Below are 13307 nucleotides of genomic sequence, written 5' to 3'. Positions count from 1 at the left end.
CATCTTAGCATTACACCAAGTGCACATGAAAACCTTTCCTGAGCCATAAGGATGCTTTCCTAAGTCTGTCCAAGCAATTCTCTAGTCTCTGCCTGGAATGAGCAGTCTTTCTATAGGGTAACTTTCTGAAAGGCTTTGTAGGTGTAGACTAAGGCAGCAAAAGAGAATATGGGTTAGTAATAAGCTGAGAGTTTTAGCAGTTTCTTAAATCTGGGTGTTACCTGGAGAGTTTTTAGATCTCCTTGGAGAGATAATACCATCTTCTTCTAAAAATGGGGGAAAAAAAGACCCATGGAAGGGACATTTATTTCCAGCTAGAGACCTGACAATGCACCCAGGGTGTAGGTAATGCCCATCACCCATCTGTGTGAATGTGCATAGCCTGCCTGACCTCACCAGTGTGCTGGGGGCCATTCATCCCTTTTTTTGGGGGGTATCTTTCCATACTGCGACATCCCTGCAGAAAGCCCTGCCTGTCAACTCTAGGGAGAAGGTAAATGGGTTATAACTGAGCAGAGAGGAACAGAGAACTAAGAGGATAAGGATAAGAAATTTTTTGTTGTTATATTTTAGACAAAATCCACAGCTTTACCATGCCTATGGGAGCAAGATGGTTTGAGATATCCTTTAAAGGATATATATTTAAAATCACACGGCAGCTATAAACATGCTTCACTGCCCTGTGTAGGTCTGTGTCACTTATGCAAAATTCCTGTGTGCATTCAAAACCTGCCTTTTGGCTTTGCTGCTTATAGGAGGGAGCTGTGAGGAAATCATTCTTCTCGCATTCAGCCTGGGCTCTGTGCCTTTACCTGAAATGTGTGATCTGATTCTCCAGCAGCACCCGGAGCCGCTCCTTGATCTCTTCGAAACGCTCTTTCTCGTCCACGGTCACCGTTCCTATCCCATCAGGCCTGCAGGAGAAACGCCACAATGACTCAGACTCCACCTCAGCACCCTGGGACCTCATCCCACAGCACACTGTCCTTTCCAAAAGGACCCTCAGCAACTGTGAGACCCAGGGCAGAGGATGTGCCATGCCGACAGAGGGGTGGCTGCAGCAGCACCGCTGCCAAAGTATCAAAAATAAACAAGTAGACAAGTATCTTCTCTCACAGTGATAACCTAGATGTGGATACCCCCCCCCCCCCCCACCCCCTTATTTTTATTATTAAAGAAGTTGGGAAAAGCAGATTTCCCTTAAAATACAGGTATATGCAGGGAGTGCAGTGCCAGCTGTCATGTCAGGATTGAGCCAGTTGCTGGCAAAACAGGGTCTGAATTTCTTCAGAAAAATTCAGCTGCTAATTTAACACAATTCACAGTATAAAAGAATATCAATGACACGGATATAAACAGAATATAAAATTCTGCACTCTTTCCTAGCTGCTGAATCACCCCATTATAGAGGTTTCTTGAAGTGAACCATCTTCAATATATTCTGCTGAAAAGTGCCTGAAGAGTGACATGCATTTTGCATTGGAAATGCAATGCCTCTTCAGTAGTTTAATTTTAATTTATAAAAACGAACACATTATGCAATTTATCTCAAATTTTCTCAGACTACTTGATGCCCCTCTATTTGAGGAGTGCACAGGAGTGTGTTGTGAGACACCCAGGTCCCGCTGCCTCGGGGCATTTCTCATTTTTCACGGAGCACAGTGCGCAGACAATCCCTGCTGAGGCTCTTCCTGGGGGCTGGATAATGCCCTGATCCCTGTGCCATTCTGTCCTGCACCTCTGCTGGTGCCAACACACCCAATCCCCTCCTTCTCCCCCACACCCACATGGCAAAACCCGCCGTGCAGAGCATCCCAGGCAGGAGGAGGGAGCGAGTCTGATCCACCCATCCACCAAAGGCATCGGCCAGGCACACAGTCATTGGCTCTGCTTCCATCACTGCAGAGCAAAGTCCCAGCATTTGTGTGCTCCTGGGCAACTCTGCTGGCACAGGCAATCTTGAGGTAATGTAAGACATCTTAAAATTGAACAAATGTTCTTACTTAAAGGCCTCCCCCAGTGTTCAGCTTAAGCTGCATAAATCCGCAGTACTAGACTGGTTTGGCTTTACAAAAGACTTGGCAAGGGATTACAAAGCTTCTAATGAACCTCCTGTCAGGGGTTAATTGGTTGGCTTTATTTTCCTCTTAAAAAATCAAAGGCCCTAAACTTAAAAAGAAAAAAAAATCTATAAAAAAACTAAAATCTATAAAATCTGTGCAATCACTTCTCCTCGACCCTACATTTACTAAGCTCTTAATATCATAAATATGAACTCTGATATTCCAACACAGGTGAATAAACCATTAAAACATTTGGGAAGAGGAACTTGCAAACCGTAGATGATATTTACTGCAAAATTTTAAAGCTAAATATACATTAAATAAAACTTGCAGCATGGACACAGAAAAATACTTGAATACCAGGGCATGTATTTAAAGTTAAACAGCATTTAATCAGAATCTTTCTTTGATTATTTGCCAAATTCAGTTGTGTATTAAGGAAAAAAACAGGAAAAAAAGATTTAGGCTGAAACTTGGATAAAATGTCTCAGTTGGGGAACACATTTCATAAACAATTTTGGAAGTATGGATCTGGTCTCATTAGTAACTAATTAGTACCAGTTATTTTGAAAAAATGAGCAAGCCACAAAAAAACCCAAATTAGATATTGAACAAAAATTAATGTCTTAACATGCTTAATATAATTTATTCCAAAGTTCCATAAAATATTTAATATTCAGATAGAGATGTCCATGCCTTTTGTGATGCTGTGCACCTCACAGTGCCTGGTTTGCTCCCAGGCAGAGAGAGATAATTCAAGGCAGACCACAACAAACGCCATATATTAAGGTGCAGGGTTGAAGCCCTCATTTGACTTTTGGCATTTGGTCCTTGCCCTGTACCCACAACAGCTCAGAGTGTCACTGGGTTAATTGTATCAGCACTGACAAACGAGGCAGTAAAAGCTGCCTGCCCTGGCAGTGATTTGCCGTGGGACTGGAAATGGTCTGAAAATTGTGTCACCCTTTGCTAGGTCAATAACCTCAACTGGTGAGATTTAATGGCAGGATCTGACAGCTCGGGCTGGGTCGCAGCCCTCTCACATGAATCTCAGCCTCTCACGGCACTCAGAGCACTCACCATGTAACATCTCATGGTGGACACCCAGCCCAGGCTGAGCTGACGGCACCAGGTGTGTCCTGCCGGGCAGGGGCAGCTCTGGAAGCATCACTGACCCACACAAAGACAAAGGGTGGGCTCTGGAGAGAAAACCTCTGGCCAATGTGGCTTTTGCCCCAGTCACAACATCCGAAGGGATGCCAACCAAACCCCTAAGTCACACACACACACACAATGAAAGCTTAATCCCTTGGGCTTCCCCTTTCCTGTGAGCCAGGAGGACACAAACCCAGTGGCTCTGGCCACCAGTCCCTCCATCTGGGTGTAAGCACAAGCCACCCTCACATCTCATGCAAACTTGAGACAATCTACAGGTCAGCTGTAGCCATTTTTGGAGCTGTGTGGATGTCTGGAAGGGCCTGCCAAGTGAAAGCCATCACCATGGCAAGGACTCCCTTTCTCACCCAGCTGTGGACTATATTGCATCTGACATGATGAGCATCTCTTGAATCTACCTTTCAGATTTTCGGCAAACCATTTTCTCACTGTCCTTCACAAAGTTGACATTTTCGGCAGCATGATAGGAAAGATGTCATGTCGGCTGCTTTTCAAGTTGTTGTCACAGTGGTTAGCACCAGTTCTGTCATCTTTGCTTTCCTCACAATCCCCCATCTTGAGCCATGTCACAAATAATAATACTTCCGATGTTTTTGTCAAATTTCAAATACTATAACCCAGTTGCACATCTTTGGATTTACTAGTTATGTTAATCTTTGTTGCTCATCTTCCCAGAAGCTGAAGCATTAGAAACTCATTAATTAGTGACAAATGCAGGATATAGATAGAACTGGAAAAACACTACCCAAAGCCTTCCACTTAATTTATTAGCTCGATAATTTTGAAACCTAATTAAATATTCAAGTCAAATATACTTTGAAAATATAATCTTTCTGAGGGAACATATTTATTTTCCCTTTTGCAAGAACACAAAGGGTATATAGCTTAGCATCACTGTAATTTAAGATTCACTTCTGTGCTCTAGACAATTTCGGTACATGGCTGATGGGGCTGAAAAAATTCCCAGGAGAAGCTCAAGCTGCACAGCTCATTCTGATGCTTATTGGCAATTTTGTTTTCAGTAAAGGTCTCTAGCTCAACTTTGATACTAGCTATTTGATCTAAATCTCATGTACAGAAGCATCAACTCCACCAGCGAGCAGCATCTCTCTAGAGCTGCAGGAACTGATGCTCTCACACACAATCCACAACCACATCACTATTGCACTGAAGCAGTGATGAGAAGTGAGAGGAGAGCAAAAGGGTGGAACAGAAGTTTTGGATGTACATGATATATACAAATGCACGAGGGACAAAATGGGTTTGGGTCTGTGAATTCAGCTGGACAAACAACATTACTGTCTCCATCTGTGTGGAGACAATTCCATCCAATTCTCTATAGCTACTGCTCACGGGTACTTGAGGTGTACGGCAGAAGCTGTGGGCAGAGAGGGAAGCAGAAGGGCAAAAAAGGCAAGAAAAATAACTAACGAGATTTTTAATTATAAGTAAACAAGTTTCAGATCACTCCTTCTGCTGCAGATTCACTGTGTTGGCTCTAAACTAGTAAATTCCCACAGTAAATATTTCATATGAAAAGTTTTAAATGCCACTTTCCTAATCCCCCCATGTTTTTAAGTTTTAAACCACAAAAACAACAACATCAACAAAGCAGGTGGTGAAATTAAAAAAAAAGGGTTGCAATTTAAACAGCAAAAATGATAGTCCTTGTTTAGCTTAGATGGTTTGTGCAAATTCCGGGGTTAATTATAAATTATAATTAGGACCTGTGATCCTAAGGCCACTGCTTTATTCTACAAGTCCCGCCTCCCCCCATGCCCTTTTCTAATTATACCCGGTGCCCCCAGGGCTAGTTATGCTGCTAAAACAAATATATCAAAATGATTTTTTAACAAAGACTAATATATGAAGCAATAGCATGCATTTGTATGCAATTATAAATATACAGTATAGCTCCAGCGCGTTAATCTCTTTGACATAAGCCTCCATGAAATACCACGTCGGCTTCTAAATGAAAAGACATATCATCTTTTACACCTTTTATGTTTAACTTGTCTACACTTTTTTTTTTTTTTTAAACTGGGGAAAATATTGCTTACACGTAGCAAACAGATCTTTGCACGCACTGTGAGCCCTGGCATGCAGAGCCAAGGGAAAAAAAACAATGTCAAAAACTGATGCAAATAATTTGATTTTTTAAGTAACAACTCAAATATAAAACACGTGCTGCCTTCAGCTCCCTTGCTGGTTGCCAGGTGCAGCACATATGAGCTATACAGTAAACATCGATGATTAGTGCCTTGGACGGCATGTGTCAGGAGAGGCTTTCGCAGCATCCTCGCGGGAGGAGTTGCCTGCTCAGTCCCACCGGTTGCACGAGGACGGGCTCTGGGGATGTGGGCAGGATCACGGCTGCCTCTCACATCTCCCCCAGCAGACCAGACCTGCAAGAGCCCACCTGCCTACATCCCTAGGAAAAAAGTGTGTTCAGCAAACATGGATATTCCCCATCTCCCCTTTCTTCTGGGGACTCACAAAGGTGAAGGAAAGGTCGGTGAGAAGCCCTTTGTTCACCCCAGTGCTCCTGGGTGCTGCCCCAGCTGCCCGTGAGGTGCTGCTGAGCATGGGGACCCTTTAATCTCCCAACTCCTGCCTTCCCTTCGCTCGGGCTCTCCTCCACGCCGCAGCGCCGAGCCAAGTCACAGCTCATCGGTTCTCATGTGCCATCCGCACCCCTGACACACTGCGCCGGGTGGTTTCTGAGCCCTGCCATCCCACACCCATTGTGATGGATCGTGTCAGCCTCCTGCGCGGAGCTGGTGACCTGCTGGGGGCTGCCAAGCCAGCCTTCAGCACAGGCAGAGCATCCCATCCGACAGGCAGCACAGGGAGCACCTGCTGTGTCACTGCGGCGCTGGATGGGACACGGAGCTGGTGCCTCACAACAGGGCAGGGCATCACACCCCGCCAGCCTGAACCTGCCTTACTGCAGCCAGGGCAGGGCACCTGAACGAGAAACCCAACACAGAGCACACGAAGATATCGTGATAAAGCGTACTTACTGCTTAAGGGACAGAAATAATCCCGCATTTCTGTTGTTTCAACTAGCTGCGTGGAAATCTTTATGTGAAACAGACCAGATATGTAAATTACAATACAATGGAAAAAATTGCAGGTATGTCACATAGTTTTCAATTCCTGAAGGTTTATGACAACAGCATATTTCTGCTGGGTTTACAGTTGTAAAAACAGTAATGAAAGCTAATGGGAACATTAGTTATCAAAATTGTTTTTTCTTGAAAACAAATTTGAGGCCGTAAAATACAGTTTACACAAGAAAGGGAAATCACTAATATACCAAATTAATTAACAAGGAGACTTGTAGCTGCTTGAACCCTAGGTAAACAGTCATTGAATAACTTGCAGAAGATTATGGTACTTGGTTGTTATTAGACTGGAGAGAATTCAGTCCAGCACTTGATTTTGATAAGCTCAGTCTGATAATATTTAGCATGCAAATGATCAATATTTAAGTCTGATTTTTAAAAGTTTAGGATTAACAAGCACAAAAAGAGTTTTTCATGGTGCTAACTTTAACATTTATAAATAATGCTATTCTATGCTTAAATTAAAAAAAAAAAAGCACAAGACCATTTCTGAAAGCCACTTCTTTGCAAGGGACAGGAGCTATTGCTCAAGATTTAGGCACTAACTTTGGACCTGGAAGAGCTGAGCTCAAATTTTTATTCCACAATACTTCTCTCATGTGCAGACAGGGAAGAAGTGAGGTTCCTCTAACACATCACTTCTCTGTGTGTCAAACAACACTGGCAGTACTGCCACAGCCCTCTGACATGAGAACCGTGAAAACAAGGAGAGAGAAGGCAGGGAAGGATCTTGGTGGCCATGTAAACCATTTCACAATTTTATTCCAAATCACAATGTCTTTTCAAAACCATTCCTGCTCTTGTCTTTGCTAGTTCTCTGGAGGACTATTGATAAAGGAAAGCAAGATAGTGGTGGTACCAAAGATACATCAATAAACATATGACATGTGTTGTTGGAAGTCTGGATAATTCTGTGTCTTTACTACCTGTCACTTGTGTAAATACATCAGAAACAATGTTTTTTTCATAATGATATGTCTTTGCAAAAGGCATCCTGTGATACCAAGTGGGCAAGACTCCATTATCAACTAATGAGTGACCACAACAATTAAAAACCATTGAGTTTCTCAGTCTCAGCAAAGAGCAAGTGCCTGAGGACAGTAAACCATGTGGATATTGCTCTTGCTGGTCCCTGCTTTCCTCATACCCAGCACTTCCATAGTCAGGTGTCTCAGGAGGTGAAACTTAGGGCAAGTAATTTACATTTAACTCCATTTCTACTTGTGAAAAAGAAGACATTAAAAGAAAAATTATGTGAGCTGTCATGCAAATAGCAGTGACTTACAGCCTTGGTATGGAGAGATCATGTCAGAGGTCTGAATAAGATACATGAGCCCAAAGGAGGGGAGACCAAACTCTGACATGTAAGCCAACAGGGCTCCAAACTGTTCACAAAACCCCATTTTGACCACTTCACCTGCTGCAGCCGCAGGGCCAGCCCCAAGCTGGGGCTGCATTTCCAGCAGCAGCCTTCCTGCTCCCGTCCTGGCTGCGCGCGGCCGCGCTGCCGAGGCGGCGGCCGGCCGGGCGAGGAGGCATCATCCCCACACTGACACCTGTCATCCTGTCAGCCTTGACCTTCAGGCTGTCCTCAGCATCCACAGCCTGCCTGCACTTCCCGCTGACTGCGAGCGACTGTTGTCTCGCTGCCTGACCTTATGCAAACACGATACAAACAGACAGCCCACCTCAGCTCCATCACTGTCTGCTGCTAATACAGGAGATTGATAGCCACATGAAATTATCTCCCTGCTCGACCTTCATTACTGGGTGGCATATTCTGTCTGACAGCCAACTTCATCCTGGGGAAAGCTAAACCACCCATTCAGAGGTGTTTACTGTCTAAAAGTGAAGGAACTCTTCTTTATGAAGAAAATCAACACTTTTTCAGATTTGATGGAAAAAGAAGCCTTTTTTAAACACAAAGATGTCTTGTAACCCAGTCTTTCCCAGACCACTGTGCATCCCAACAACAATGCAATACATGGCCACTCCAAGATGTTCTCTTGGGTGCTGTGCTGGGTCCTGGGGCAGATCTACCACCTTGACAACTTTTACATGGAAAGTTTCAGCTCTGCCATGAGCTGTAAGTTTCCTGGGGAGAGCGGGGCCAGTCATAAGGCAATGAGCAATGTATGGACACAGCAGGTGGGAGGGAGGGACAGAGCTAAAGCAAGCACGGCTTTACACACATCACAACTGCCAGTAAGGACTGCATGGGTAAATACTGGCTTTCCAACGCTCTCTGCCAGCCAGCTCGCAAATGCACGATGCATGTGGCCTCAACAGCTCTCTGAAAAGAAATCGTGACTCTTCCACTCAGATATTCAGATTGCTTAGAGTAGACACAGAGATAAGCAGTTGCGTTTTCCTCCGAGACCTCCTGTGGTCCCTTTCTGTGACCTTCTGGTAGCAAAAGCCAGACGCTGCACCCCGCAGACTCCATAGCAAACTGCTGGGTGTTAAGCAGAGCCTGCCCTTGGTGGGAACGCGCAATGCTGCAGCCTTGCAGCTCCCACACAGAGCCTCCCGCAATCCCCAGGCAACAGAGAGACGGCACAGACCAAGAAGGAACATGAACCTTCAGCTTTCGGATGCGAAGTCAACTGTCAGCTAAAGACAACTAAGTCACAGCAAGACACCTCATTCCTTTCTTGGAATATTTTAAATGAGTGACTGGAATAGCCCATCTGTGGCCAAATTGTCCCTCTGACAGTGCCCAACAGGTCCTCATACAGTGCAGCAGCTACACACAGCCCCGGACAGCTGAACAGCATGGGACTGGCTTGAGAGCATGACATTTTCCTGAGCCCAAAACTCTCCAGCCCCATGGAGAGGGGATGGGAGGTTGTCACCTTGGTCCATACCATCAGATACCTCCTGCCACCAACCCTGATGAAGAGAAAGCTTCAGCCCTGGTTGTGCTGGACCCTGTGCAGCGGTACATGAGGTAGCTGTGATGAGCATCCCACCTCCTCTCTGTTATGGGCCAGATGGGCTTTGAGCCAAGTCCTGTTCCCAAACCAGCTGTCTGCTGAGTCCTGCCTAGGACAAAGGGCAATGGGGCAGCCACTTTCACTGCCTGCTCCCATCCCCTAAACACCATGTGAGACATCTTCTAAACACACACCTAAAAACCTCAGTCTCTGATCCCCTGTGGGACTTGGGTGCCCAAATGCCATCCAGCTCCCAGGAGAGCATGAGACCCAAATGCTGGAGTCAGATCTCCCTGAGCCAGGGGGGTGCAGCTGCCCAGTGTGCTCAGTGACTGAGAAGCCCTGTGCAACACACTCCTGTGCACTGCACACTTTCGCTTACCTTTTCGGCTCTGGATTCGGCTGGGTTTTGGGCTCCTTCTTTTTTTTGGACTCCTTTTTGGAATCCTTTTTTGTCTCCGTTTCAGCAGCAGAGGCTTTGCCCCCCTCACCGTCTGCACTTGGCTGTGACCCACCAAGTAATTCTGCCATGAGTTGGCTTGGGGGAATGATTGAAATGTGGGGGGCAAGGCCGGCAGCAAAAGTGAAAGAAATAAGAAGAAAGCATGAAAAACCTCAAAATAAAACAAAAGGAAATTAGGCTGAAAGGAAACAACTGAAATCACATAACAATTGGCAAAGAAAGAACGAATGAGCAACGGAAAGTCAGAACTAAAAAAGAAACTAAGGAAGCAAAACTTGGTTTCCATGACAAGATGTATGAAAGTAACTGCAAAAGCAAGCGACAGCCTTGCAATGTGAAACCTGGGCAATGCGTGTCATAATTCAGGGTGGTATTTACCAGAGGTATATGAAAACACCTAATTATTTCTTAACAATCCTTTCTTCAGCAACATATGTAAGATACAAAGTGATATCTCAAAATATACAATAAACATTAACAGAAAAAAGCAGAAAAAGAAGCTGCAATAGATGCTACAGCTGTCAACAAAATAAATGGAGAGGGGGGAAAAACACAGCTCCAGTTCCTCCCATCAAAGGTTTGTCACATTTGAGAGAAAGGAACTGTCTTCTTCTGAAACTGAAATTGCTTTGTAACAGAGCAAGATAAAATTTCCAGTTATGTCTAAGCAATTTCTGAACTGATGTCACGTGGTCTTTAAATGAGCCATGGGTGCCCAAGGGCTTAAAGCCCTTCTGAGCACTGAAGTTTGATACTGCTGAAAATTTCACTGCTCCAACTTGTCAGATCCTCTCGCACAGCAATTAAATCAGCACAGTGTATCATTTACTTCCATTTATTCAACCCGTGACAGTCACAGGGACTGCAACTGCATCTTGTTCAGAATTGAATCTTAGCAAGTGCCTGGGCAAGTAAGTTAAAAACCTTCATTTCTGGATCCTCTATGTGCATTTTTACTGCTTACATTAAACAAGCAATGAAACAAACAAACAAACCGACTATGCCACTAGAAGTGCTGCTGCCAAACATCCACTGTGAAAACAAACTGGGGACTGTTGTGCATTATCCAAGGAAACCTGTATTTGACAAAGTCATCTCTTGTTGGCAGGGCACTGCTAGCCAAGAAGAATTCCTTACCTGTTGCCATGAACATGTGATGCACAAAAGGCAAAGCTGTAGTGAAGTAAGGTGGGGTCAATCATAGCTCCATTTTCTGCGCGCTCTAGCAAATCTCTGAGGTAGCAGAGATGTCTGTGACAGCCTCTCACTCCATTACGTGCACAATACTCATCTAGCACAAAGACCTGGCCAGGACTAAACCAGCCCTGTTTAGAAATAAAGAGACTTGATTTTAAATATAAGTTATTAAATACAAAGGCTATCACACTTGGAGGTGTAGTGGTCAACTGTTCTAATAAAAAGAAATACAAACCTAAGGCCACATTAAGGAAAAAGGAGAGAGGTCACTCAAACAATACAGTCTGCACATCATCACTCAAGCACAACATATACTCAGTGCAACTATTAACAAAAACATATTGTGCTACCATTAAAGGGAAATGTCATTTAAAATGCTGAAAAGTTAGGCCAGTTCATGTCAGTGCCTAGCAAAAATATACAAAGGAAGAAAAAGACACCTTTAAGAGATGACAAGGTTTGGTTATTTAAACAGTGTGAAACAGTAGTCTCATTCTGGGGATGGGATTGTACATTTGGCCAGGAGCAGGAAGATTGATCTGGGGGAAGAGGACAGAGGATTACACTGAAAAATGACTTCTCTTGCATCTGGCAGGTAGGAACGTCCTGCAGATGGAGAAAGGCAATTCTGCAGTATCAGACAGGGACGTTTCCATTGTCCTTATTGCGTGCTGCTGGCGACACGCTCTGACATCGCCCAGCTCCTTGGCACCGAAACAAGGGGAGCTCAACTGAAGAGCAGCATTCCTTTACACACCCAGGAAGCTCAGACCATCTCTTTGTATCACCCTGAGGGGCTGGTGACACAAGGCTTGTGGTGCAATGTCCAGACTGCCAAGGAGGACGCCCTTCCCTGCAAGGGGATGGCTCTGGTGAAGGTCCTGGGACAGCCGAAGTGGAGCGTGCCTTTGCCTTCAGGAGAGAGGCTAACGAGAACAGGAATAATCTCGTAGATTGCTTTTCAAACGCTGCAAAATCGTCAATATTTACATGGAAATTTGGGTGCTAAACAATTGCTAAGACGCAGCTCTGGAATGCATCAAGCTGCAAAATCTTTCGTCGTTTAATTGAAAAGTTCCTGCAGCGGGCGGGAGAGTAGTTGAGGCAGAGCACTGCCCCTATAGGCAACTTCTTTGCCACCCCATCTGTTACCCCAAATGCTACATCTTAGAAACAACACTGCTGTGAAAGATTAAAATATATTTTCTACCACTCAGATGACACCAAATCTTTTCTAGATGCCAAAATAGCTGCTTTGAAAAGAGTTGAAGAAATATCAATTAAGAGCTCAAAGACATAGAGAAGGATTTGCTCATCCTTATTGGGCCAACTCCAAAACAGATTGAGAAAAGAATTAAAATAATGAGGGGAAAATGATAGATATAGGGAGTAGCTACACTGCTGGGATCACTAGAAGTGCACATTTCAAAATGAAGACACAGAACAATGCAGATGGGACAGCCCTCTGGAAGGCTATTTTTTGGGAGGGGTACATTTGCCTTCACCACTTTTGATGGTATTTTTGTCTGCTTTTTGGTTGGTGGTATTATGCTTGATTCTGGAGTTCTTTATGTTGCCTGTTTGTTACATCCTTAGACCATCTCTTGTCTCTCGTTGTGTCTTTGGTGATCAGGCACGGTAAAAATATGGAAATGCCATGATTGCTCTGTTTTTGGATATAGGGGTAGAAGTGCAGTTGAAATTGTTATATTCACCTAGTACAAAGAAAGAACTCATTTCTCCCTATGGGGTGAAATCTTGGCTCTACTGACAGTGATGGGAAGGCTGGCACTGATTTCACTGGAGTCAAGTATCAGAGTCTGAGGCAAAGGAAGCAGAGGCTGAACCCAGCGATCTGGAGCATGCCACATTGCTCCCCTGAGCTGGGGTCTGTGATGTTCTCAGGAGAACAGAAGGGAAGATGGTAAACACCCATAGTCGCTGCCATGGCACCATGAGGGGAAACATGAGCAGAGATCAGAGGTTCAATGATGAGCCCCAGACCTCAGGAGAGCACAGGCAGCAGATCGGAGCCCCAGGAGGACCAGGAGGTCTTCACTTGCATGGCAGAGGTAGGAAATAAAACACTTGCTGCTGAATGGGGATCCAATGGAGCAAGTAAATGCTGCTCCCCACAGCCCTAGATAAATCCCCAAGGTTTGATGAAAAGCAATATTTAAAAAGATCCCAAACATCTTCAGGCAGATTCTGGCTCTTGATGAAGATTTGCTTGGCCCAACAAGCTGACACCCAGCCAGCCTGGAAAATGCAGCTGCCACACATGGGGTGTCTGTCCCCAGTGCAGATAGGTGCAGCTCAATGTGGCTCACAGATTGTCTCCAAT

The 13307-nt window shown here is 44.7% G+C and overlaps 1 protein-coding gene across 12 annotated transcripts in view; it reads right to left on the bottom strand.

Annotated features, from left to right (window-relative positions):
- Positions 1-13307, bottom strand: part of CADPS (calcium dependent secretion activator) — a 203760-nt gene that overhangs the window by 69579 nt on the left and 120874 nt on the right. For all 12 annotated transcript variants that reach the window (XM_054281013.1, XM_054281015.1, XM_054281020.1 and 9 more), the window contains exons 13-14: positions 10904-11091; positions 813-914 (exon numbers count right to left, since the gene is read on the bottom strand). In XM_054281013.1, coding sequence (XP_054136988.1) covers positions 813-914; positions 10904-11091 — 290 coding nt within the window. The remainder of the gene's footprint in view (positions 1-812; positions 915-10903; positions 11092-13307) is intronic.

Source organism: Melozone crissalis, unplaced genomic scaffold (assembly GCF_028551555.1).
Source record: "Melozone crissalis strain CALT ecotype California unplaced genomic scaffold, PUWL_Pcris_2 ptg000029l_1, whole genome shotgun sequence".
NCBI classification, from domain to species: domain Eukaryota; kingdom Metazoa; phylum Chordata; class Aves; order Passeriformes; family Passerellidae; genus Melozone; species Melozone crissalis.
Note: the sequence above shows the minus strand (reverse complement) of the source record. Positions and strands in the feature narration are given on the sequence as shown.